This window comes from Pelodiscus sinensis, chromosome 14, assembly GCF_049634645.1.
Source record: "Pelodiscus sinensis isolate JC-2024 chromosome 14, ASM4963464v1, whole genome shotgun sequence".
NCBI classification, from domain to species: domain Eukaryota; kingdom Metazoa; phylum Chordata; order Testudines; family Trionychidae; genus Pelodiscus; species Pelodiscus sinensis.
In genome coordinates, this window is record NC_134724.1 from 27,933,734 (window position 1) to 27,958,987 (window position 25,254).

Sequence of the window (25,254 nt, forward strand, 5' to 3'; positions counted from 1 at the left end):
TGTGCAGACTGATAAGATCCAAAAGCTCTGGAGTGCACCAAGCAGGATAGCATCTTGAATGACAGCCACCTGTTTCCCTGAGAAGACACTATGTAGGACCTCTACACAATAAGCCAGATACTAGGAATTGGATTTTGCAGTTATCAGGGTTTGCAGTTGGGAGGGACATTTCTGTTTATATGGCTGCAGCATAGCAGAGTTCAAAGCCCTGGCCAGAGTGGCTAATCAGGTATTGTGGGAAACATGTTGGAATTCAATGAACTCAACAAAAAACCTACTGTAATACACACTACATGATAGTCAACAGTAAAGCAAGGGGAAAAAACAAAATACCCTTGTGGTGATGGAAGCTTTTTTTGTCACCAATAACATGCACTTGTCAACTTTTGCCACATTGCAATGTGAACACTCCGAGGTTGTCGCCAAACAGGTTTTTTGGTGGCAAAATTTACCAGTGTAAAGAAGGCATTTATACTGGCTCCATGCATATCTACTACCTCGATCACAGCTCAGGAGTGGCAGAGTAGCTTGCATGGAAAATCCTATGTTAGGTTTCTATGCTGTAACTTCTGTTCTACTTTACCTGCAACATTGTCTCTATCCTAGCAAAGCTTATGCATAAAAATTGTCAACCTAAGGCAGGGGCTCTCAACTTTTTCAGACTATTGTACCCGTTAGGAGCCTGATTTGTCTTGTGTACTTCCAAATTTCACCTCACTTAAAAATAGCTTACTAAAATAAGACAAGTGTTACAGCATATTATTACTGAAAAATTGTTTATTTTTTATTACATTTATAAAATAAACCAATTGGAATATAAAGCTTGTGTAGGAAGTCCCCAACTTACCGACTGGTTGTGTTCCAAAAGTTCATTTGTAAATTGGTTATTAGGCATTCAGAATGCATGTTTCCATAGAAACAATGTTATAAATGGTGGTTAAGTTCCCAGGTGAGCCTACAAAAGTGTATACTGTATATTTGCAATGAAAAATAGTAAAACACACTGTTGCAATACTCATGATCAAACAAAATGGACTAAAATAGCTTTTTATTAGACAATCTTTTTATTAAGCAGCCACCATTGCTGTTTAACCTTGAATGCTAGTGCTTGAGGAAAAGCAGATTTAATTAGAGGAAGATGAGGAGGCAAGTGGAGATTCTGAAAGGGACTTCTTGGCCAGAGGGTTAGATTAACACTTCTGGGTGCCCAGGGCTTTTAGATTTTTGGGAGCCCCCAAAGTTCTGGGGTGAGGCCAAAAGTTAGGGTTCAGAGAGCAGGAAGAAGATGAGAGTTGAGGCAGGGAAAGGTGTGCAGGAGGGGTAAGGTCTTTATACCACTGCTTCTCTCCACATACTGGCTATGCGGGGGCTCCCTCTCCTCCATTCTGCACTCATGCTGCCTCCTAGAGAGCGGGAGCAGGATGGGAGGGGAGGCAGGGAGCTGCCAGAGCCTGTGATAAGCTCACAGACAGCAGAAGGCAGCCAGGAGATAGGGCTGTCTGCAGTCCTCCAGCCCTCACTCACACTGCTCAACACGACTTGTGCCTCTTGCTTGCTCCCCTGAAGCTGCAGCTGAGTGCTCATATCTGCAGACATTCGTAACTTTGAACATTCCTAATTTGACTAGTGCCTATCATGACATTTCATTGTATAATCTGTAGAGCAGTATAAACAAGTCATTATAGGAAATTTTAGTTAGTACCAACTTGACGTGTTTTTTATGTAGCCTGTTGTAAATCTAGGCAAATATCTAGATAAGTTTATTACCCCCTGGACAACATCTATTTACCCCAAGGTACACGTACCCCTGGTTGAGAGCCACTGGCTCAAGTACTATGCATAAAATCTGATGTGTCTGAAATGTCAACTAATTTCTGGGTAGAAAACACATTCATAGTAACTTACACAGTGAAAATAGTGTCACAACTTACAAATACAAGATGGAACCGAGGTATTTAATGGTAACTTTTAAAATTAAGAGTAAAAAGAGTACTTTCTAATTACTCATGTCCAATTTAGCAACTATAATGTCAGTGTCAAACACTGGAGCTGTGTTATGAATCCAAAAAGTGAGACAAATCTATTAAAAAAGAGTGGTCATTATTTCTGAGTGTCATTCTGTGCATATGCACCCAATCTGTACCAAACCAACATGGAAAACAGAAATACCTAGTATGTGTTTTAATTTTAGTTTATTGCCATTTCTGAATTCTTGATCTGTAGTAGCTGCTACAAGTTTAAACTTGATGCTGTTACTGCTCCCAGGGTGTATTAAAACTTTGTTCGAGCTCAAAACAGATTGCGCTTTTCTATGTGACCAGAAAATGTCACATCAAGTTGGACCTTTGGTCCAATATCTTTCCAAGATAATCTGCGAAATCCTGGTCCCACTGAAGTCAGTGGAAAAATCCAGCTGACTTCAATGGAATCAATTTCATTCTAAAATCTTCCTATGTTTAATGCTTCCATGCCTGCTCGTTCACTTAATGAAAAATTATCTAGACCCTTAAAAACAAACAAACAAACAAACAAACAAACAAAAAAAACCTCACCACATTCACATTTGTGTACATCTTGGAATGCGGAAGGGTAGTCAAAGCATTTCAGAGCAGTGCTTCTATAGGTTCTCAATACATTAACACGTCTGAATTTATTACTACAGTCTTCTTTAAGTTTCTTGACTCAAATTTGGATTAATGACTCAATTTCTTTATTAGAATAAATTTTTATTTTTGCTTCAGGATCTTTATTTATGAATATTTTATACTTTAAAGTAGGCAACAAATACTACTACATTCAAATCTATACATATTTACTGAGATATATCATTCCAAGTTTTACAAAACTGCTTCTAGTTTAACAGAATTTTGTATAAGTTATTTTTATTTACATGTAATACTCAGCATTAAAGACCAATTTAAAGAATAAAACAAAGTGGGATTTTAAATATCCCTTAAGACCTATTACATTTGTTACACAATTTACATGTCTTTAGAGAGATGACCTACACTTCCGTTTTGCATATTTAAAAAAGATAGTGACTGAATAAAAAAAAACGCAGGCCAAAGCTATGTACTGTGATTTACTCGGAGATCATATTGGTTAACAAAATGTTCAAAATTAAAGCAAGCCAGGCATTTAAACTATACATTTTTCAGAATTCAGTCTGATAATTTTAACCAGCACTTGCCAAAATAACCAGTGCTGACACTCATATCAAAATATCCACGTGTACAAAACAAATCAAGCTAAGTTTATAAGAGGCTCCAATCTACAATAAGTTACACATTATTGGCTATAACTTTGGTTATACCATATTAATAAATTTGGTTTCTAGACTAACAAAGAAGAAATAAACATATAAAATTGCAGCTATAGAAATTAGCATAACCTGTAAACATATTAGAGGGCCAAATTCTGCCCCTGGATTCATATGCCTAACTCCTACTGATGTCAGTGAAGTTTGTACATATCAGGTAGCTGAATTTGGCCCATAAAACCTTGTAAACATGTCCTCACCATTTTGTTGTGCAATACTGCAAGAATGGATAACAAAGGCATTTAACTATCAGTTTTAGCTAATACTCTGCGGTATTGATACAAATTCTGCTTTAAGATTTATTTTTGTTGCAAAAGTCTGAACTGAAAATATTATCCACTGTTAAAATCTATCAAAAATGTGATGAAAACTCAAGAAGCCAATGAAAGCATATGAATTCAGACGAAATAATATAATTTCTTCTTATAATTAAGAAATATGCTACTTAAGTGTCTCTTACAAAAGTTCCTGGTTTTGTCAAACTGCATTTTAACAAAAGCAAGTCAGAAAATGAATTTTGAAAAAACCTTATATAAAGTCAGTCAATATTTGGCAAGATGACATAAGAACTGCAAACACTTTCCAATGTGTTATACAATATACTAAACAATAAGGTGCGTTAGGCAGATGTGTCAAACAGCCTGAAGCAGCACAGAATGATATTGCATTATACTGAATTTCCTCAAACTGTTTAACCATTTCAGTTACTCTTAAAAAGAACAGCAATGTTTCAAATTTACATTCTGCAAACATTGTTTCACAGTTTTACTTTCAGTAGTTTAATGTAGAACAATCTGGCAAATACTGTAGAAGAGGTAATTGTTGAAAGACATTCTACTCTTTGAGGCATGGTGGGAAGGGCACCAAGCTACCCACTGGACATTTTGTAGACACTAATAAAATATGTATAACTGAAAATGGCAAAATATATTTAAGAGAGTTAGGGAATTTTTAAACACTTATTTGTTTTACAAATTACACTCTGAAAGTTCAATAGCCAAATAACTGAATGCAATAGTAGTTCCCTAGAAATATTTAAATTTTTTGTAAACCCTTAAAAAGAAATCGCAGCATAGGAACAACATAGCACGTTCAATTTTGTGGCCTAATCAACCCCATCAAATCCCTGAGTATTTTCAATAGCTATGAGAAGTTTGTCCCATAAATCTTCAAATGACTCATATGGAGGCAAATCCAAGCGGTTAAAGCTGAAAAAGAAAAAAAAAAAAACACGTAAGTTTTTGTGATCAAAGTTACTTCTTAATGCATGAAAGTCTACTTAAGTTAAAAGAATATTTACCAGGTATGAGCTCGTGGCAGTTTTTCAGGGGTGCCCCACTGTTCAACTGTAAACAACTGTGGTCCATTTGAACCTACAGGAAGAAGTAATGGATTGAGATCCACTCCATTCTATCTCTCAACCTTTTTGAGATACAAGTCTTTTCAGTATATTGCTCTTGCTTTGTGAAAGAATTTCTGAATGAGGGAGTTATACACATGACTCAAAAGGCATTGTGTGTATGTTCCAATGATTGCTTTCTACATATTTCTGGATATATATTTACCATGAGAGGTGTGTTTTTTTTTTTTTTTTTTTTTTTTTTTTACACACACCAATAGTGAAGTGTAAGGGTGCATATTTATAGCTGTAGTAGTATCAGCATTGGTCTGTCTACATGAGACGCTATTCCATATGTGATTGAGTAATACTGCTAACTATTTACAAATTACTAAACTGTTTAAACACTCAATTTGATTTTTAAAAATTGATATGTAATAGGCATATGATTTAAGTCAAATAGTGAATCTTTGTGATCATTTTAAAAGCGGGCTTTTCACACTGAGTAGCTCAGTTAATTTGAATGAATGGCACTATATGAACTCACCATATAACTCAGCAAATCCATTCATAGGTACACGGGATGTGCCAGTGACAAACTGAAGTAATCGTATTCGTTTCTCAGAATCCATCATTAATACTGCCTGTACAGGGCAAATACATTTAAAGACTTAGTTGAAAGGCTTCAGTTTTTTTATTATTACACTGTTAGCAATTTTAAGTGATACACTCTACTTGTTTTTTACATCTTAAGAGCAGACTATTTTTTTATTTTATGTAATAAATACAACTTATTTCTCTGCATGCTGTTAAAAGTCCTGAAATCTACATATTTTGTCCAAATCTTTTTTTTGCCTTCAATTATTTTAGCAGCAGAGTGACAATAGGGTTACTGACTTAGAAGGCCATTAAAATACTTCCCTCCCAGATTTGGTCCCTACTTTTTTTGAAGTCTGTTGATGTTGCACACAAAACAACCAGACTGCTATAACTTAAACACAAGAGTTTAATACCTCTTTAGTGTAAATACACCAAAAAGCTACAGTGATTGTATTTAACCTCACCAGCATACCTGGCTTTTAGAATTGGATACACATCAATACTGTATTATAGTCTTAAATATGCATCATTTCTATTTATATTCCATTTGTAGTTTAATGTACAAATATTTACTTGTTTCTATGAAACATGATACCTCTGCATAGTTGATAAAACAGCAGTTTTAAAAAAAAATTACATTTTGCATATATAGCAAGTTAGAGCTCTGTTACCTTCCAAAACCACTGTATAACTTGGTGATTTATACTATAGCCATTTTTATATTTTGTATATAGCTTCCAGTCAGCCACATCCACATCTCCCAGTCCACACATTAGTAACTACACAAATGAGAGATAGCAAAATGTAAGTCAACGAAATATGGTTCCAACACAATTTGTTTCCTGTTCCATGATATACTTACCTCTAGTTCATTTTCATCAAAGATTTTGATTAGATCTTGTGGTATTAGTTCAAAAAATCCCTAAAATATATAAAAAAAATAAAAATCTGAAAACCAAATTCTTTATATCTCTTCTCCGCACCCCCAGCTAAGAATTAGATCGCCACGTTGCAAGAGTTTCGGACAAAGTATTACATTAAATACAGCACAGTTTATAGACACACCTGGGCTGTAATTTTGAGTCTGGCTAAGGCATACTTCATGCAAATCTTGAGTGGTCAAGGGGAAAAAATGGCTCTATGAAAACTCTATTCAATTCTTCCTGGGGCTTGATGAAATCAGATTTGGCTTCCAATGCAAACAAACAGTTTCAACATTGTTCCAGCTACACAGGACATGTTCATGCTGACATTACCAATGCTCTGCATTTTTATCTATCAGTACTGATTATGTCCTTATATTCCTGACTTACAAAGCTGGCAAATAATTTCTCCCATTTCAGAGAGTATATAATGAAGGATCTGGCAAGTTGCACTTAGTCAATTCTTCCAGAACCATAATCAGAATCCAAGCGTCTTATATGGGATACCCAGAACCAGGAATAGAATCCAGCAATCTTGGTTCTACTTCTATTGGAGTAGAAAGCTCTGTTTCCTTGTGCATATTCATTATGATAGTCTAATTACATTAGATTTTTCCCCACATTACTCCCGCTTCATTCAATGAACAGGACAGAATATGCCTAGTCAATGAAGGAGTTGCTGAATATTCTCCATCAGTTTCATCTTTATTTCCTGAATATCATATTAACTTTTTAATAACGCAGAGCTTTAATTTCCTCAGGATGGTTTTGTGGTTTTTGTTTTGTTTTTAAAAAGAGCAGGCCATTTCTGAGAAGACCAGCTCATTCACCATCTCCTCTTCCATTTATCAGAGACTTCTGCTCCTCCTGCACATTTATAATCATAACATCCTTGTGGTGGTAAGTAATTTCCTACACACGGAAAAGTATATGCATCTGGTATATTAGCCTATAATGTTGGTTAGTGGCTGGTGAATCAGGCAAGTCAACACCATGAGGCCAGCTAGCTCTTCAGGGATCCTCAGTTGTTCACAAACCAGTTTGGGAAACTCTGGGCTAGTGATTTACAGATGGTCATTTGTATAATGAGGAGATAAAAATTAAAGTCATTCAATTCCAGTAAACTTAATATTATTTACACTTCTATTACTTAAACCATAAAGAATGATTTTGGAATGGATTAAAAAAAACATTTGAATTGCATCTCTGTTCAGGACTGGACAAGAAGTTAATTTGTAAGTATGTGAAGGGAGATTTTATAATGGAAAAGCTGGTAAGTGTTCTAACAATAGCACCGTATCATTAAAATAATTCAGAGCTGAACTCCATTAAATATCTGATGACTCTAACTCTTTTACAGCCATAGCAACCTAGTCAAGTCTTGTGTTCCAAAAGATTTTTCATAATATTAGATATGAAAATATTTAGAAATTAATACCTCTTTAAAGGCAGCCATCTGCTTCTGGACTCTGCTCACAAATCTCCACTGAATTACTAGACTGCAAAATAAAAATAAAATTGAAAATTTGTAGTACAAATTATGCATGTTGCATCAAAGCTGAACACAATAAGAAGCTCAGTGAAAAACAAAATACAAAGAGCACACCGTCTGTAGAGAAACTGAAATGAGGTGATGTATTTTCCATAGACTGTCCAACTACTTACTGAATATAATCTCGTTTGTTCTTGTTGGTGACTACTATTTCTGATCCGCCACTTTTCAGCTCATGTTGATGGGTCTAAATAAGAAACACATATTACACAAAGCACATGCTTCACCAAATACAAGTTTAAACATTAAGTATTTTTTATTTCTGCTTAATTTTTAATAATCTGAAAACTATGACAACTAGCACCACTCTCTCATGCAACCTGTATGAATACCTTTTAATATTATACACGCACACAATTCAGTGGTGCCAGATTGCAACGTGGCAGCTCAGTTATCTGACTCAAGTACAGCAACTCACCACGTTTGCACACAAGGTCTCTGCAATACTGTATATTTTTTTACTAACTTCACAATCTGCATTTGCAGTGATCCAACCTACAGCATTTTTGGTGAGCACTGTGTAACAGGTTGCACCTCTCCAAACTGGGACTCTCTAGTCCAGCAACATCCGTGGTCCAGTAGGAGCACCAGTGTGATGCAGCAGGGAATTTGGGGAGTGGGGGCAGGAAGCCCAGCATGCTGTGGGGAGGGGAGCTGGGAAGCACGGCCCAGCTGGACTGCCCAAGAGAGCCGGGAATCTCAGTACGTGGCCCATCTGGACTTTCTTGGGAGGCTGGGAAGTCCGGTGGGGTGGCAGGGGAGAGGAATGGCAGAGAGAAGGGATAGCCAGGAGGCCAGTGGCTGGGTCCAGGCTGGGAGACATGGCAAGGGGGGCGGAAGTGACCTCCCTTGGTTAGCAAAATCCCTTACGTAGGACCAATCAGGTCCAAAGAGTGCCAGATCAGGGAGGTCCAACCGTTAGCATGCTTGTATCTCATTAAATCACTGTAAATTGGGATCTGTGCAAGACCAGTGGTAGAACCACCTTATTTCAGTCTTGCAGATTTCCTCCACTAGCAAAGTTTGTTCTGTGTTGTGCAAGTCAAAAAAAGTAGGTTCACACTTGTCAAGGGAACCCAATTCTATCACTAATTTGAAAAAAAAAATCTGTGTTCATTTCTAGCACTTCTAGAAACATCACAAGGATGCAGCTTTCATTAAGACTAAGGGACAAGACACTTTAGAATGTTTATTTTAATCTGCATTAGTATTTGCCACAACAACTGTATTTTACCATGGTAGCTGCTGCTCAATCAAAAGCACAATCTAGTGTGTCAAAAGCTTTGCTGAAACAGCTGTTTTCCAATCATTTCTTAAATCACAACTATATTTCCAAAACATTAAGTGATCAGGTACCAGCCACAGCAAGAACCATGAGTGAACAACCCGATAGAATTCTCAAGTACATAAGTATTTCTCACATTATCCTATTTAAGTATTCTACCAAAAAAACCCAAAAACCTCAGTTCCACAGGTTTTTTTTTTACTTCACATAAAAGCATAATAAATGAAACATCAATATACAGACCTGTCCAAAAAGTTCTTCATCAACTACAAATCTGAGATCTAATTCGGTTGGATCATTTTCAAGAATCCATCTCAGAGAATTGTAATATTCACCATCCTAAAAATGAAAGTTGTATGCTTAATGGGTAAGTATAGAAGACTTACTTGAAGCAAACAGAGTATGTTCTATATTTATACCCAACACAACTGCATAAAGATTGGTCTTCACTAAGCTCACTGTGAACAGAGTAACTACTTATATTTGTTTGATTAAATCTACAGACAAATCGCTTCAACACTGACAACAGAATTACATTTGAGTACTTTAAAACTGAGAACTTAGTTTCTTGGAAGATACCATTCCTTATCCATTAGCAGGATAGGATATTGACCACCACAAGTTACTCTCTCCTAATAAAGAAGAGTAATATTCAAAGCACTATTCATGATGGACACTGTGGGGGGGGGGGGGAGAGAGGAAGAGGGCAGGAGAGATAAACTCTAGTCCTTCATCAAAGCATGTATAATTTTATTCTTTAAAATATGAGCATGTTTGGGCTATTGCTTTGATTCTTCAGTCTTCATGCACGTGGCCCCTACTGCTGTAGAACTTTTCAAACCTGAAAAATGACATGGATCTTGAGGCTTTCTACATGAGCTTTAAAAAAAAAAAAAAAAAATCGGGAAAAAGTAGCTAGAGCCTTAGAATGTTAGATGTTGCAGTTACTATGTGGTCACTATTCTTTCGTTCTCAAAATGATTGAACTCTGGAAGTTAGGCAGAAAACTCTTATTAGAAAGTAAGATAAAGAATGGTTACTTACTTTACAGTTTAAGATGTGTTTTCCATACAGATTCCTCTCTTGGTAAGCACATGTCCCATGTTAGAGAGAGATCAGATTATTTTGAAAGGGAGAATCCAGAGAAATGCTTGTGACCTGAATACCTTCTCAGTCCCTGTAGGTGAGGGCATACAGGGTGTGAGCTGCAAACCTCACTCATTTTCATCACTGAGGATGTCATAATCAGGACTGCTGCCCAGCACCTGGGGACTAAGGGGTTAACTCTGTACCTAGCAAGGTATCAGGTAGTCAGCCAATATCACTTGCAGACAGGAATGTCAAACTGGAAGAGTTTTTTTTTCTTCTTTGTTTGAGATTCAGAGTAGTTTTCTTCCAAGTACTGAGGGAGATGGGAGACACTCTTCTCTCCAAGAACGGACTCCTTAGAATGTGTAAGTAGGGAAAATTTAGTTAGTCCATCAGGATTTATTGTTCTCCTTGTTTCGGGATGTGGAAATAATGTCTGAGCTTGTTAAGTGTTTTTGTTTCCTTTTGTTACATTCTTCAGCCCAGGGATTTTCCCTGAGTATCTGTATCAAATGGTGGCTTTCCATCTAGCAAATTCACTCTACTTGCAACTGAAGATTTGTTTCTATAATAAACAATTGTTTCTTTTTTCTAATTAGCTGGTATTGGTTGATGAGTGTGTCTTGGAAGGAAGGAGTGTGTGAGAGTGTCTGAATGCCTCTGACTGAGGGGTCAGCTACCAGAGATTGCGGCTTGTTTTTCTCTTTTCTTTTTCAAGCTCTTTGCAGAAAAAGAGCTTGGGGTACCCCTGGGGTTGGTTTCAAGTGTCCACCCATTTGTGGGTTCAAAAGCAGTTGATGGTGGCAGCGGATTCCCCAAAATCTGAGTATTAGGATTTGGGGGGCGGAAGGGGGGAGTTTTTGTACCAATGCCTGTAGAAGCAAGGTTTTAGAGTGCTCTTGCAGGCCCCCAACTCCTGCATTTGTTGTGCCAGAGTGGGGAACAGCCTTGACAGTAGAGAAGGAAGTATTTTTAAACAAAAGGAAATATTTGTTCATATATTTCAGTCAACTTGTGGAACTCCTTGCCCAGAGGATGTGAAGGCTAAGAGTAGCAGGGCTCAAAAAAAGAATTAGGTAAGTTTTTAGAGGATAGATCCCTCAATGGCTGTTAGCCAGCCTGGGAAGGGATGGTGTCCCACGCCTTTGTTTGCCAGAAACTGCAAAGGGGAGACAGAGGATGTATCATTTGATGATCATCTGTTCTGTTCATTCCCTGTGGGGCACCTGGCATTGGCCACTGTTGGAATACAGAATACTGGGCTAGATGGACCTTTGATCCGATCTGGTACGGACATTCACATGTTCTTATGAAGGAGGGCAGGTCCTTGAATCTCAGTGGGCACCGCAACTTATTTAGGTAAGGTAAATAACAGTTCTCATTCTCGGAGAGACTGTTGACAAGTCAAAAGCAATTGCTCTAGCACTACGTAGGAAAGTGGAGATCTACTTAAAGAATGTAGAACAACTTTACCAAAAACAACTTCTGATCTGGAAACATGGATAGGTGGTTTATAATTGCTCAATGAAAGGAGATCTGATTTCAATCCCACAGAAAGGTTCTGGTACCACATATAGTGGTGGTGCTGACCTACACAGTAGGTAGTCTGTGCCAAGTAGAGGAGTCTTGGAATAGGAGTGCTCGATGACATGACTCCCAGGCCTGTGTGAATGGTGCCAGTACAACTATATTTGGCACCAACACTGTCTTCCTACAAAGTTTGGTGGCAACTAAGTAGTGGAATAGGAAAAAACAGTTGGGTGCCAGCTTGGATTTCCATGCCAAGGGATTGGTATGGGACTCCACCTTAAAAATTCTGGAGGATTGGAGCCTTAAGAGAGGTTCACTATTAATAGTTAAGGAGGACGGAGGGGGAGTCAGAGGATGCCATGATCCTGGAAGCAGGCATGGATACAAAACACAAGAGAGACTGCAAGTCAAAGAATCCAGCTTCACTTGTATGAAGTGCATGCACACCAAGAATGGAATCTGTGCAGACAAACACTCGGAGATGAAACAGAGGATAATAAAGTTTAAAACTGAAGTCCTGAAATATCTTCAGTGCTGACATAATGTAGCAACTTTGTGATAAAATGGTGTGACCTTACATTTTAGACTTCTCTGTAGTATCCTTCTTTCCTGTACTGCTAGGCAGAACAATAAAGGGTCTGAGAAAGTAAAGTATTCAGAGGCTGCAATAGTATAAGAAAGATGGAATGCCAAAAAAAGGGGTGAAATTTTCAGGCAAGACTTTCGGGAACAAAGAAGATTCCAGACCATATTGCCAATGGTCTGTTTATAGCATTACTCTATTAAATATATATAGTTATTACAGAAAAAAGAACAATGACAGTGAATAATATGTTCTAAACAGAATACTCTAAAATGACTGTTCTAGATGCGGCTAATCAGCAATCCAGCTGCTGTTACTGGAAAAAGATTCTTCATAATATGGCACCTGGTTTCCAAAGACTGAACCCCAAAGGGATGAAAAAATAATGCAAGAGCTTTATTTCTATGAGAACAAAAACAAATAAAAAGACAACACTTTACACAAGACATTTATTAAGTCCTGGTGTGGAAGATATATACTGCTTTTGATAATATCATAGCACAAAATTAGTCGTGAGCTAGGAATAAGAAAGGAAGCCTAACTCTTGGTCCTCTGTGATAAGACATTAAACCACACTGCTATTCTAGAAATAATTCAAGTCAACAACACAGGAGGTTTAGGATAAAATTTTCATGAGAGATTAAAATGAGTTAGCATCCTAGGGTCCTGTGTCTGTTGGCAGACCTCAGGCTTCTAAACCACTTAACAGATGTATGAAAATGTTACCCTTAGTATTTTGTTTTAAAAAGTAAAGAGCTAAAGATTCAAAGTGTACATTTGCTTTAAATATTTAGCATTTCAAAACTTATAGTGTAAATATGAAAACTTAACATGAATGATGGCAGGAGATTTTACATACCACAGATTCCATATCATGAAGTGTTATGGGTTTTTGAAGCATCATCTTGTAAAAAGGTCGAATAAAAAACCCTTTAAAGAGTAAAGGATATTAATGTTAGATAAATCAAATGAAAATTCCCAACACAATATTGATCTACATATCATATTATGCAGAATAAATACTAACCATCCAGCAGCTTGCCATGGTAAACTGCCATTCCAGCTACACGTCCTATAAACTTGAAGTATGAGAGATGATCTTCATTGCACAATCCAGAGTTTGGATTGATCTGCAGAGTGTAGTTATCTCTGAGAGGAAGAAAGCACCACATGCAAAATTTTGCAGTCCATGAACAATATTATTAGTTTAATATTAAAGCATGTTCAGCGCATGCAAGGTAAATTTAATAGGACTGATTACGTATATGAAACACTGGTAAAAACCAAATGGTAAAGGTATTTTAATTCGAGCAGCGTTTCACCATGAGTTTTGTTTGTTAATATTAACTCCCTCTTACTTTACAAATTTGCTCAGTCATTTCTGCAAAATGAGAATGAACACAAGCATTAATTTAAGAAGAAATAATATCATGTTTGTTCTAAATATATAGCAATCATGAATGCTAGATGATAGGAATGGAGATGCTGGCTGCAAGCTGATATTTGCTGTACAAAGATTACTAACGTTCATTTCAGATTGCCAGCAAAATATAGGACTACGATATCTGCAACAGCACAACAGTGCTACATACCAAAAAGTCCTTAAATGCCACAAAAATTATTTTAAATTTTTGTTAAAGAGATTAAACTGAAGCGCCTTTTCCTAACCTATATTATCTTTCGGGGAACCATGTTACTTACGTGGCAGAATACTCAAACAATCCATAATAGGGATTAAACATTTCTTTAGAGAGAAGGAAGAACCATTCCCGGGCCACTCCTCCATAATCTAAGCCTTTTTCACCATCAAACTCAATCCAGAGTCTTGCTTTAAGGAAATCTGCTCTCTTTACAGCTATAATTCGTCTGTAAGAATCTTCAAGGATTGTTGTACGGTGAAGTTTCATTTCAAATCTGTTTGGAATATCACTCTGAAAAGGAATAGGAAAAATCAGGAAAACTGAATAATGAACACTGCACTTGGGCATGTAAAATTCAATAGTCAAAAGATGGCATGCATGTCATTTTATTTCAATAAAGTGGTTATGCAACATAACATGGTTGAAAAAGTGGTTCTATTTTCAGAAGATTTAACCGGCATGTAGAGATTTGTAATGTACCAAATTCTACCTCACATTAAGGAAGTCAGATGTTAAATGTTCATTTGTTATTTAGCATCTGCCCTGTTTCTGAAAGCATATCAAGGTGAAGAGCTTTTAATACTGAACTATAATGTGTTCAAGACAAACCCCATGTGTTTAAGGACAAACTATTTAATTTTCATCTGCTTCCATAAGGCATTATGCTCACAAGTTTTTTCTGTTATTTATTGCCATTTCTGGTCTACCAAAACCATCCTTTCCTCTTGCACCTGGGATCTAGGTCCATGTTATTAGATAAATATTGAAGTTTGTTTGTGGTGACAAAGACAACTACCAATTCTGTATGGTTTAAATGTGAACATTTTATTTCATTTAGAAACGATTCTGTTGCATAGCTGAGTTTCCATGATCTCAGATTAGGATCGTGTATAAAACACAGTCTGGGCTTCCCAGACCAGGTGCACATAACAGAATGAAGTGTACCCCAAGTACAATTTCTTTAAGTTGCTTTTCTGTTAAAAAAAAAAAACAACCCTTACGTTTTCTGAACAAGTGAAATACATCTTATGTCACATTTTCAATACAGATATAATTTTTTCCCCACATTGTATGTATACTCTGCATTCATTCTGATAGAGCAGCAACACGGGGGGGACGGGAGGGGAAGAGGCTGGAGCTGATACATGTGGGGAGTCGGCTTTTAAGTTGGCTCTCCTTGCATGCTAGTTCTGTGGAGACGCCAGTCTCCAACAGAGGCAAGTGGGAGCAGGCTGCAGCTGGCACTCAGGAGGAGCTAGCCGCCTATCAGAGGCAATAGCACAGGGGAGTAGGGGAGGCTGCCACGGAGCAGCATCTGTCTGTGGTGGGTCCAGGAATATGGACAGAAACTGCTCCATGGGATGCTGGTTAACCTCCTGTCCATGGGGAGCTCGGGCCCCCCAAGGACAGGGGATGCTGCCGCCCTGCACTGCAGGCAGGAGTCGGTCTGTGAAGGGAGCTGGTTTAAAAATTTGCTCCCCTTGTGGACCAGTTCCTGTCTGCCACCCCGCGGGATGGCAGGAGTCTCCCCAGGAGTGGCTGCTGGCCCTGCCCCTGCGGACTACTGAATAGCTGTATAACTGCTAAAATCTGTTGCAGTTACACGACTATTCAATTAATCGATATCTAACATCCCTACTATGCAGTGCAGCAATGTGAACTAGAGCAGGGGTTGGCAAGCTTTCAGAAGTGGCATGCCAAGATTTAACTTATTCGCTTCTATTTATGGATCTGCGTGCTGGGTAAAAGAGGGAGAAGGGGCAGGTTGGGGCAGGCTGGGTATGGTAAACATATTGTCTGAACCAGCTGCAGCTAGGGAGAATGGTTTAAATTTAAACTATTAAACAGACTAAGCATTTTAACTTTCTCATATTAGTTTCTCAAACTTTGTTTTAAATAAAGTAAAATATTAATTTATGTCCAACACAAAAGGTTTCAATGTTTCCTTTATTTACAGCAAGGGTGGGGAACCTTTTTTGAGGTCAGTGACCACTGAGCCACAGAAAAATCAATTGGGGACCACACAAGTGAAAAGCAAAAAAACTCCTCCAAAACCCCAACCCTCATTGATGTGTCCCCTAACAGACACACCTCATTCTTCTGGCACTCCAGCCTCATGGGGTGAGGGGAAGGGACAGGAAGGACTGAGGTTCATAGGCCACACTTTTCTGGGGTTCCAGAGTTAGTGGATTCTATGGACCCCCTTAGGCTCTGGGATAGGGACAAAAAATGAGGGGCTCAATATACAAGACAGAGCTGACAGAGTAGGATAGGGATGTAGTGCAGGATGTGGGAGGGAGGTGGGGTGCAGAAGAGGGAGTGGTTGCAAAGTTTGAGTGGGAGGTAGAAGCAGGCTGGGATTAGGGTGTCCAGCCAGGTGAAGGGAGCAGGAGCAAGGGAGGGTGCAGTGTAGCCAGGAGGGAGGGTGCAGGAGCAAGGCAGTTTCAAGAGTAGGATGGGGGTAGGTGTCTGGCTAGACCATGGGGGAGTGTGCAGGATAAGGATGGGGATATGGTGTCTGGCCAGGACGGAGGGTGCAGGAACAAGGGAGGGTGTCAGAGTAAGCTGGGTGTGCAGGGTCATGGCGGGGGGGAAAGGAGTGAGTGAGATTGGAGTGTGGGGGTCTGGGCATGAGGGGGGGGGATGCTTACTTGGCTTTGTGCACCCTTGCAGCAACTGCAGAGACAAGCCCTAGTCCATATTTACAAAGACGGAGCAGGTAATGACCACCAGGTCATTTGGTTATGGCATAACCTTCGTGACCACCAGGAAGTTTGGTTATGGCTCCTTAAGTCACATGGATAATCTGCATTATCCTGACTACATTGGTTAAAACAGTTTCAGGAATGCTCTTATGCTAGTTGAGGCCCATCAGAATACAACATGCTCCAGTCATATTTCCTCTCTCTCACCCTCTTCCCTCCCCTACATGCTCTTTATGCTAGTGTCAAAAGGGAGAGGTGAAGCACACTGGGTTTATGCCATCTGAAAGTTCCTTTGGGAGGAGGTGATGGGAAATGTCAGCTGCCTGACCCTTTCCATCCATCTGAGTAAGCACTGGAAAATGTGGCTTATTGAGTTCAGATTTGAAAGACATTTCTGACTTTTTTTTAACAACAGATCACTAACCTGCTTCTTCAACTTCTTTCTGAAGAATTCATACTTTCGTTTATAATCCCTGGAGTAAGGCACAGCCTTTGAACAAACAAGTAAAGAGTACTGAAATAGAATACTTTGTTACTAAAATATTAATATTTAAAAATTGAATAATATTTTAAAACTGAAATCCTGTCTGAAATTGTAATTTGCATTTAATATTTGACAGTTTTATCTGAAATATTATGTATCAAAGCTAGGAAGTTAATTTCCTTTTTGGAACAGAAATAAATGTCCTTAAAAACTCATTTTTTGCAAGCTTATTTAGGGCGAAGATTAAATTGGCTTTATTTTGCACAGCACACCTAAATATTACACAAACAGAATTTATCAGTAACTTAAAATATTGCTTTCTCTATTGAGGTAATTCTCTGCTTGCCATATGCACTGAATGTTTCTTCTTCATTTCAAGATTATTTCTAAGTAATAATAGATCTAGAAATATGGATATTTCATTTTCAGATATGTCTTCACAAATCTGTTATGTTCAAGCACTACAGAAATATTCTAGACTGAATAATTAGTAATAGTGATAAAGTGTCATTTAAATTGTTAATATTTACAAAAATTAACAAAATAGATATAAAAAAGTCTTACTGGTCCAGTTATTGCTACATTCTGCAATCGAGGATCTTCCCATTGTGTTTTTTTGGTATCTGCAAGACATTTAAGTTAGTGTCCCTAATTTTGATATGGTTAAGTAATAAATTACTTAGCAACATAAGGAGATACTTATATTGTACATACTATGGTTTATGTAGAATATTCTTCCATCTGTGTGAGTTCTCTCTTCCCATCCTGGCTATAAAGAAGAGTGATCTTTCAATATGAATTCTTAAACATCTGGTCTGTAACAAGTGCTAACAATTTAACCAAGATATAATATATAAATGCTGCATTTCTCATACTATCAAGTTCAAATTACAGAAGTCTCCACAATGAGATTCAAAATCTGAGAGTAGAATATACATTTTATATTAAATAAAGTGCATCATAACTTTGTTTGCACTAAAATTAGAGATAGTTTAAATATTTAAACTAGATCAGTCTCAGAACACTTACCGGCAAGGGGCCTAAATCTACAAGGTCTAGGGATGTCTTTTTCCTCAGATGAGCTGGGATCTTTAATCTTGGATCTTCCTTTGAAAACATAATAAAGCATTTTAACAAAGATAAAGGATTAATGCTTTCATGCTTTCCTGATTTTGTAACCAAATAAGACTATTCTTACTAAGAGATAGATAATACGCATTTTCCAGTCAAATCAGAGACAAGAATTTTCATTTCTCCATTTGCTTATGGTCACCTATAAGTTTCCGGGCTTATCTAAATTCTTGTCTTATTAGCAACGATATTCATGAATCCTGTTTAGTTTAAGAAAAGATGAACCAGGTTAACTATTCCACAAAATGTTTTTGTAACACCTTGATTTAGAGTGAAATTCTTCCACAATCAAGAAGAGACAACTATTTTGAATCTACTACCTAAACTTGAATGCCTCTCTCTCTCTCTCATGTGAAGAGACCTAACTCACTGTCTGGGATCTTCAAATACTCAAACTAGTCACCAAGACCTGATTCACTCAGGTCATTTGTACTGTATGCTGAATTCATGGATACTCTACACAATCTGAACTTTATATGAGGAAAGCTCATTGCAGAAAGATTTACCATGGACTGTCAAGGCACAGATGAAGACCTTGAGTTCTTCAGAAAAATGTGTACAATAGGTGGGGGCACATTAGTATGAGTGTTGTTCACCTTCATATATGAGCCTTGATAACCAAGGGTGTGGAAACTTGCTGTGAACAGAAAGGCAAGGAGACGTAAGAGGGGAAACTACTGAAACTTGGTTGGCTGGCAGGGGAGGAAGAGAAGGAGGAACAGCTAGCTCCCAGCTGTGAAGAGGTATTCCTGGCAGTTCCTATTGCCATTCCTGCTGCAGTTCTTTGATGTCCTGTGCTTCCCCATCTCTCTAGATGGCTGGTGCCCTATGTATTGATGCCCCCATTACTTCTACCTAGGCCTGGTGACTGGGCACATGCTCCTGCCCTTCTTTCAGGCCACATGTCTCCATTGGGACCAACAATAGCTGGAAGGAGGGGAAAAGGAAAGCAGTTTCCTACCTGCTCTGTGGCAGCCAGACTTATCTTGTGCACAAAAGCAAGAGTACGTCCCCCCCTGTGTGCCACTCACCTCCACTTTCTTATATGTGGAAACAGAGTTTTGCTCTTGACTCCATGAGATATCATGGAGGAAACATACATTAGCCTTCCTCATTATTTCCATTACAGAGGCACTAGCCTTTTCATACCATAACTAGCCATCCCCGATATGTCCTACAGAGCCCTGTCACATTGTTCTTGATCCAGTTGACAGTATAAACCTCCTGAATGAGACAGGAACATAAATACTGGTTGAACCTCCCTAATCTGGCACACTGTGGTCCGACAACATCTGTGGTCCAGTATGATTTTAGTTAGCCAGGTGTCTACTTATCAGGAGTATGGTCAAGTTTCCTGTGATCCCTTAAAGTTTGTTTACAACCACCAGTCCTGGCTCTCAGGATACATCTAGACTACATCCCTTTTTTGGTAAAGGGATGTAAATTAGGCACACCGATATTGCAAATGATGCCGGGATTTAAATATCCTGTGCTTCATTTGCATAATGGCGGCTGCCGCTTTCTTCCCCAGAAAGGCGCTTTCGGGAAAAAACAAAAAACACAAGGCAGTTTAGACAGGAACCTTTCAAAAATAAAACCCTTTTTCGAAAGATCCTGTACTCCTCAAAAAATGAGGTTTACAGGATCTTTCGAAAAAGGGTTTATTTTCGAAAGATTTCCATCTAAGCTGCCTTTTTTTTCTTCGAAAAAGCCCCATTTAGAAAAAAGCGGCAGCTGCCATTATGCAAATGAAGCACAAGATATTTAAATCCTGGCTTCATTTGCAATATCAACGTGCCTAATTTACATCCCTTTACCAAAATAGGGATGTAGTCTAGACACAGCCTCAGTGTTCTGTGCTGTTATTTAGCTCTAATTTACCCCTAAATGTCTTCTAAGAGCCCAGTAAGCAGTGGGAGTATTGGTAATGCTACTAGACATTATTGACCTCCCTTGGTTCACCACCGGCTAGTTCTCAAGGGTGCCCGACTAGACAGGTACAACCCACACTATAAATAGGTTACTGACACAAGCACTGGTTTAACTGAAAATACAGGCAGTCCCCGGGTTACGTACAAGATAGGGACTATAGGTTTGTTCTTAAGTTGAATTTGTACTTAACTCGGAACTGGCTCCAGATTCAGCCGCTGCTGCTGAAACTGACCAGGGGCTGACTACAGGAAGCCCGAGGCAGAGTTGCTCTGCCCCCAGCTTCCTGGAATCAACCACTGATCAGTTTCAACAGCGGCTGAATCTGGAGCCTGGGACAGAACAGCTGGGGCGCTGCCGGGTAGGTCCCCCCAGGACCAACCCGGCAGCACCCCAGCTGCTCTACCCCAGGCATCCACAACAAAAGCCTGGTCTGCTGGGCTTTTGAACTGAAAGCAAGTTACCCAGGTAGTAGTTTTGGTGTTGTGGTCAATAAAGAATGGTCTCCCATTTGGTGCATGTCGGACTTCCCAGCCTTTAGGAAGCAATCCTTGCTCTGCTTCAGGCTGTTGATTAGAAGACTGTTGTGATGAATCACTTGACGTTTGTGGCTGACATCCTGCAGAAGTACTTTGAACAGTTGATAGCTGATTTGTTTCTATTGTGATCTGTATTAGACAAGAAAACTCAAGTTACATACATTTTGTATTGAACAAAATCAGTGTAATATTAACAATTCATGTTAAAAGCTGATATTAGCAGGGGCTTTTAGAGATATGAATGTAATGGTCCTAATATGTTTATAATAAAGAGATATATTTGCTCTCAGGTATGCATGTATCTACTTTGAGAAAGAGTTTTCCCAGAGTGTGTCTCAACCCTTTCATTAATCAAATATTTTTTTGTTTAAATAACCTTCTCCCAAACAATTCTCACCTGTTACAAAATTCTCCATATATCTACTCAATACTGACCGGACATCAAAATCAGGCCACTGACTGACTTTATAGTTACAGGACTATGACCTCATTGTAGGCGAGTCCAAATTAGATAAAAATATCCATAAGCACATGGAAAACGTCAAGTGAACTTCTCAAAATAAACTACTTTTGTTTCCCTATTGTCTCCAGAGAAAGAGTCCTCCTTACTCACACACAGGAGATGAAGCATTATTTCTGAAGCAGCATGTTTCAATATGACAATCAGCACTGTAACAGTCTCAGAGGTAGCTGTGTTAGTGTGTATCTGCAGAAACAACAAGGAGTCCCGAGGCACCTCAGAAACGGAAATTTATTAGGGCATACGTTTTCACGGGAAAAACCCACCTCTCAGACGTATTGGAGGGGAAATTACAGAGACAGGTATACACACATATGCTGCCTCTGTAATTTCGACTCCAATTCATCTGATGAAGTGGGTTTTACCCATGAATGCTCATGCCCTAATAAATCTGTTCCACGAGGAGTAACAGTAGTTCGGAATAGGAAGCCTAATCCAAACTACCTACTCCGTGCCGCGTGTAGCCGCGGGCACAGAGTCCGAACTACCGGGGCTTTAAAAATGGCGGCGCCCGGCAAGATGCAAATGAAGCCCGGGATATTTAAATCCCGGCCTTCATTTGCAACTTCGGTTGCCTACATTAACCACTCTAGTTCGAACTACGGTGGTAGTGTAGACATACCCTTAGAGTAGCTCTAGACAGAGAAGCTATTTCCGGATACTGGAATTATCCTGAAATAGCTAGCCTGCATCTTTTGTGCATGTCTGCTATTTCGAGACCTATTTCAGCATTCCTGTAACCCTTGGACCAGGAGGGTTAAGGGATGTCTCGTAATAGCACATTCTCGCGAAATTTGGCACTGTGTAGATGCATCAAATTTCAAAATACACTATTTCGAAATTCAATCAAAATAAGGTATGTAATTTGCATACTGCAAATTGTGTATATTATTCCAGTATAGGGTGCAGTATAGACACACCCTTACTCTTTAAGATGCCATAGGACTCTTCACTGTTTTCACTGTAAACACAGCATTCACATGATTTCCAATGAGAAATTTAAGATATACAATGCCTTTGCTCAGAGCACAAGTGCTGAAAATATACTCCAAATCTAGCCCCAATATAAGTTTCTATCATCAGTTTTACATTTAATTGCTGTTGTTCTGAGGTTGGCCCTCCTCAAGTAGTCACGAAGGGGAGCAGTGTACTCTAAATTGGCCTTTCATGTATCATGGTATGTAGTAGACTGGGACTCCCTTCCCACTGGTAGGTGAGAAAGATATTTTAAAACCTTGGATTTTTCCTGTTGCTGTGCCTGTATTTTTGATTTATAACAAGTTGCCAGACTATTACTACACAGTATACAGATTTGCTCAAACCAAGCATCAGCAAAACTATGTGATAGCCACCAATTAAGGTTTCAAAGATTACTGCAGTCTTAAAAGCCTCTAACTAAGAAGTTTAAGGGCATAGTTAACTAGTCCATTTACACATCGGCTGTGTCTAGACTGGCCAGTTTTCCCGGAAAAGCAGTTGCTTTTCCGGAAAAACTTGCCAGCTGTCTACACTGGTCACTTGAATTTCCGCAAAAGCACTGACTTCCTACTGTAAGAAATCAGTGCTTCTTGCGGAAATACTATTCTGCTCCCGTTCAGGCAAAAGTCCATTTTGCGCAAATCTTTTGCGCAAAAGGGCCAGTATAGATAACTCAGATTTGTTTTCCGCAAAAAAGCCCCGATCGTGAAAATGGCGATCGGGGCTTTTTTGCGGAAAAGCACGTCTAGATTGGCACGGACGCTTTTCCGCAAAAAGTGCTTTTGTGGAAAAGCGTCTGTGCCAATCTAGATGCTCTGTTCCGAAAATGCTTTTAATGGAAAACTTTTCCATTTAAAGCATTTCCGGAAAAACATGCCAATCTAGACGCAGCCATCTCGTATTGCTTAATTCATGAGCTTTTATACAATAAAATGCATTTGATTAATTTGATATTTACATCAAATATAACCCTTGCAGTATAGTCAGATATTCAGATTGTTCACAAAGTTTTAAGGCCGTAAGTATTTCCTTTAAAAGTTCTTGAATTAGATCAGAGGACGGTGAATTAAAATGGGTTGTCAAGGCTTCTCACTATTAATACACATAATATAAGTTCTTTGAGAGACAGGTTGTCTGTTCTGTGATGCATCACTCAAATCATAGCCTAGAAAGAGGTTTGTTGAATGGCCTGACACAGTAAAGGATCAGGATCAGAGACATTTCAATTTGTATAATTAGAGAATAAGTTAGTGCTTGTACTAAGGATGTGAAAGGTGAACCAGTAAGCAGCATCCTGAATGGGTAATGCTTACCATTTATGGTTAACTGGTATCTGGTAGGGGATGGAACAGCTCCCCATGTGCCGTTGGCAGGGGACTGCTCCAGCCCCACAGTGGGCCCACCACTGATAGAGGCTGCTCTCATCTGGTGAAGCCCTGTTCATAGGGATCCCAACTTGTCACAGACAGGGGGGAGCCCCAGAGCGGGGGCTGGAAGGCAGGAGACGGATGCAGAGGCAGCAGCTGGAAGGCGGGAGCTGGGGGCAGTACAGAGCTGAGGGCTGCTTTGGCCGGACTGGAGGGGTCCCAAGCCCAGATCCCACTTAATCGTTAACCAGTTAAATGTTAGCTCAACCTAATGTTTAAGCAGTTAATGGATTAACTGGAATTTTACATTTCTAGTTTGTACCCCACTATTGTATAAGAATTTGAAGGCTCTCACTAACAAGAAGAGAGCTTGCTGTTCACTAATTCAGAAGTATATGGAAACTTCCTGTAGTTTTGAAAACACATGTAATACAGCATTAATAAAGAAGCGTGGATTAACATATTTAAAGTATCATCCCCCTATGCCTCATACATAGGCTACTAGTGTTTACAATGGTTTACATATGAGACATTTGGTTTCACAAAACTGGTCTCTAGACAAGTTCAGTCATTGTGAAGTACATTTATAAAAGTTATCTGATTGTAGTAGCTATTCAATACCTTTTCACTCTAGGTTATATAAATGAAATACAGAAAAAAACCACTAAAAAGATACCTGTACAATTGGTTTTATCCACGTAGTAGTTCTGGAATTGTGATCTATATAATATGACCTTCCTTTTTCATCTTGCTTTTCTTCCCAACCTGGAGGTAATCCAGATGAAGTAGGGAGTAACTAAAATTAAAGAGGAAAATATTACTGTATGGAATTACTGACTAGCAAATAGGCTTAATTTATCAGATTTCTCCCAACCAGAACCTATACAGGGAAAGTTTCTAGTTGTTTAAGTAGTCAATAAAACACAGTAAAAGTGTTAAAATCCGTATTTGATAACATGACAAAAAAAGCTAACCACATCCTTTGTGTTCACAACAGCCATCTGAGTGCATTAAAAAAATCTCCTTAGTTTTGGCTGGTTTAGCCTAGACTTTAGGGCTGTCAAGTTACTACAAAGCTCCAATGGCAGTATGGGAGCACAACGCAGAAATGCTGGAACTGTACTGTTGATAAAACAAGATGAAATATAATTTTTAAGAAGTCTCATATCTACATGTTACAGTTCTTCCCTACTCCAGGCTATAACCATACATTTAAATAATCATTAAACTAAAAAATGTGAACTTGGAAGATGGGAGCCTTATATTGGGACTCCACTCTCACAAGAACCATAAGATGTGATTTTGTCAGGCTAGCTGCCAGAAAATGACAGCCAAATCTAACCTAAGTTTCAATATTTTACCCATCATAAAAAAAAAGCATCACAGCAAGTACATTTTCAGATTGCTATGATCTACACAATGATGTGATTTTTGGAATGTAACCTACCACAGGAAGTGCAGGCTGTTCCTCAACTCTGTACGTTTGCAGGCTACCTCTTCTGCTGGAATGGGTCTTGAAATAAAGAGAGAACTGAAAAAATCATTTGATAGTTTTTTGATGCTACCAAGCAATGCAACAAAGAAAATACTTCGTTTTCAAGCTGTCTCAGTTTCTCGCTCAGCAAAACAGGATTTAAAATGAAGTTTTGAAAAAATATTGTAAGCTGTATTAACCATCTGTTCATGAAGTCTATTACTACTGTACTGCTGTCTACTCAACAAGCATGCCACGAGCTACGTG

General features: G+C 38.7%; 1 protein-coding gene and 1 long non-coding RNA gene across 6 annotated transcripts in view; one reads left to right on the forward strand and one right to left on the reverse strand.

The window, feature by feature from the left end:
* Positions 1–815: 815 nt before the first annotated feature.
* NEDD4 (NEDD4 E3 ubiquitin protein ligase) overlaps positions 816–25,254 on the reverse strand; it is a 99,111-nt gene continuing 74,672 nt past the window's right edge. For 3 of the 5 annotated variants that reach the window (XM_075897297.1, XM_075897298.1, XM_075897299.1), the window contains 18 exons: positions 24,961–25,044; positions 24,190–24,309; positions 20,574–20,777; positions 18,079–18,156; positions 17,764–17,818; positions 17,614–17,672; positions 16,990–17,055; positions 13,922–14,151; positions 13,248–13,369; positions 13,080–13,150; positions 9,262–9,357; positions 7,847–7,920; positions 7,620–7,680; positions 6,121–6,180; positions 5,930–6,037; positions 5,206–5,302; positions 4,620–4,692; positions 2,695–4,527 (listed from right to left, as the gene is read on the reverse strand). In XM_075897297.1, coding sequence (XP_075753412.1) covers positions 4,425–4,527; positions 4,620–4,692; positions 5,206–5,302; positions 5,930–6,037; positions 6,121–6,180; positions 7,620–7,680; positions 7,847–7,920; positions 9,262–9,357; positions 13,080–13,150; positions 13,248–13,369; positions 13,922–14,151; positions 16,990–17,055; positions 17,614–17,672; positions 17,764–17,818; positions 18,079–18,156; positions 20,574–20,777; positions 24,190–24,309; positions 24,961–25,044 — 1,761 coding nt within the window. In that variant the 3' untranslated portion in view covers positions 2,695–4,424. Of the gene's footprint in view, positions 4,528–4,619; positions 4,693–5,205; positions 5,303–5,929; positions 6,038–6,120; positions 6,181–7,619; positions 7,681–7,846; positions 7,921–9,261; positions 9,358–13,079; positions 13,151–13,247; positions 13,370–13,921; positions 14,152–16,989; positions 17,056–17,613; positions 17,673–17,763; positions 17,819–18,078; positions 18,157–20,573; positions 20,778–24,189; positions 24,310–24,960; positions 25,045–25,254 lie in introns of all 5 variants that reach the window. The other 2 variants (XM_075897296.1, XM_006112492.4) reach the window with 2 other exon arrangements.
* Positions 10,335–12,666, forward strand: LOC112547580 (uncharacterized). The gene is made up of 3 exons (XR_003091347.2): positions 10,335–10,472; positions 11,115–11,183; positions 12,506–12,666. It is a non-coding gene; the product is annotated as an uncharacterized LOC112547580 (long non-coding RNA).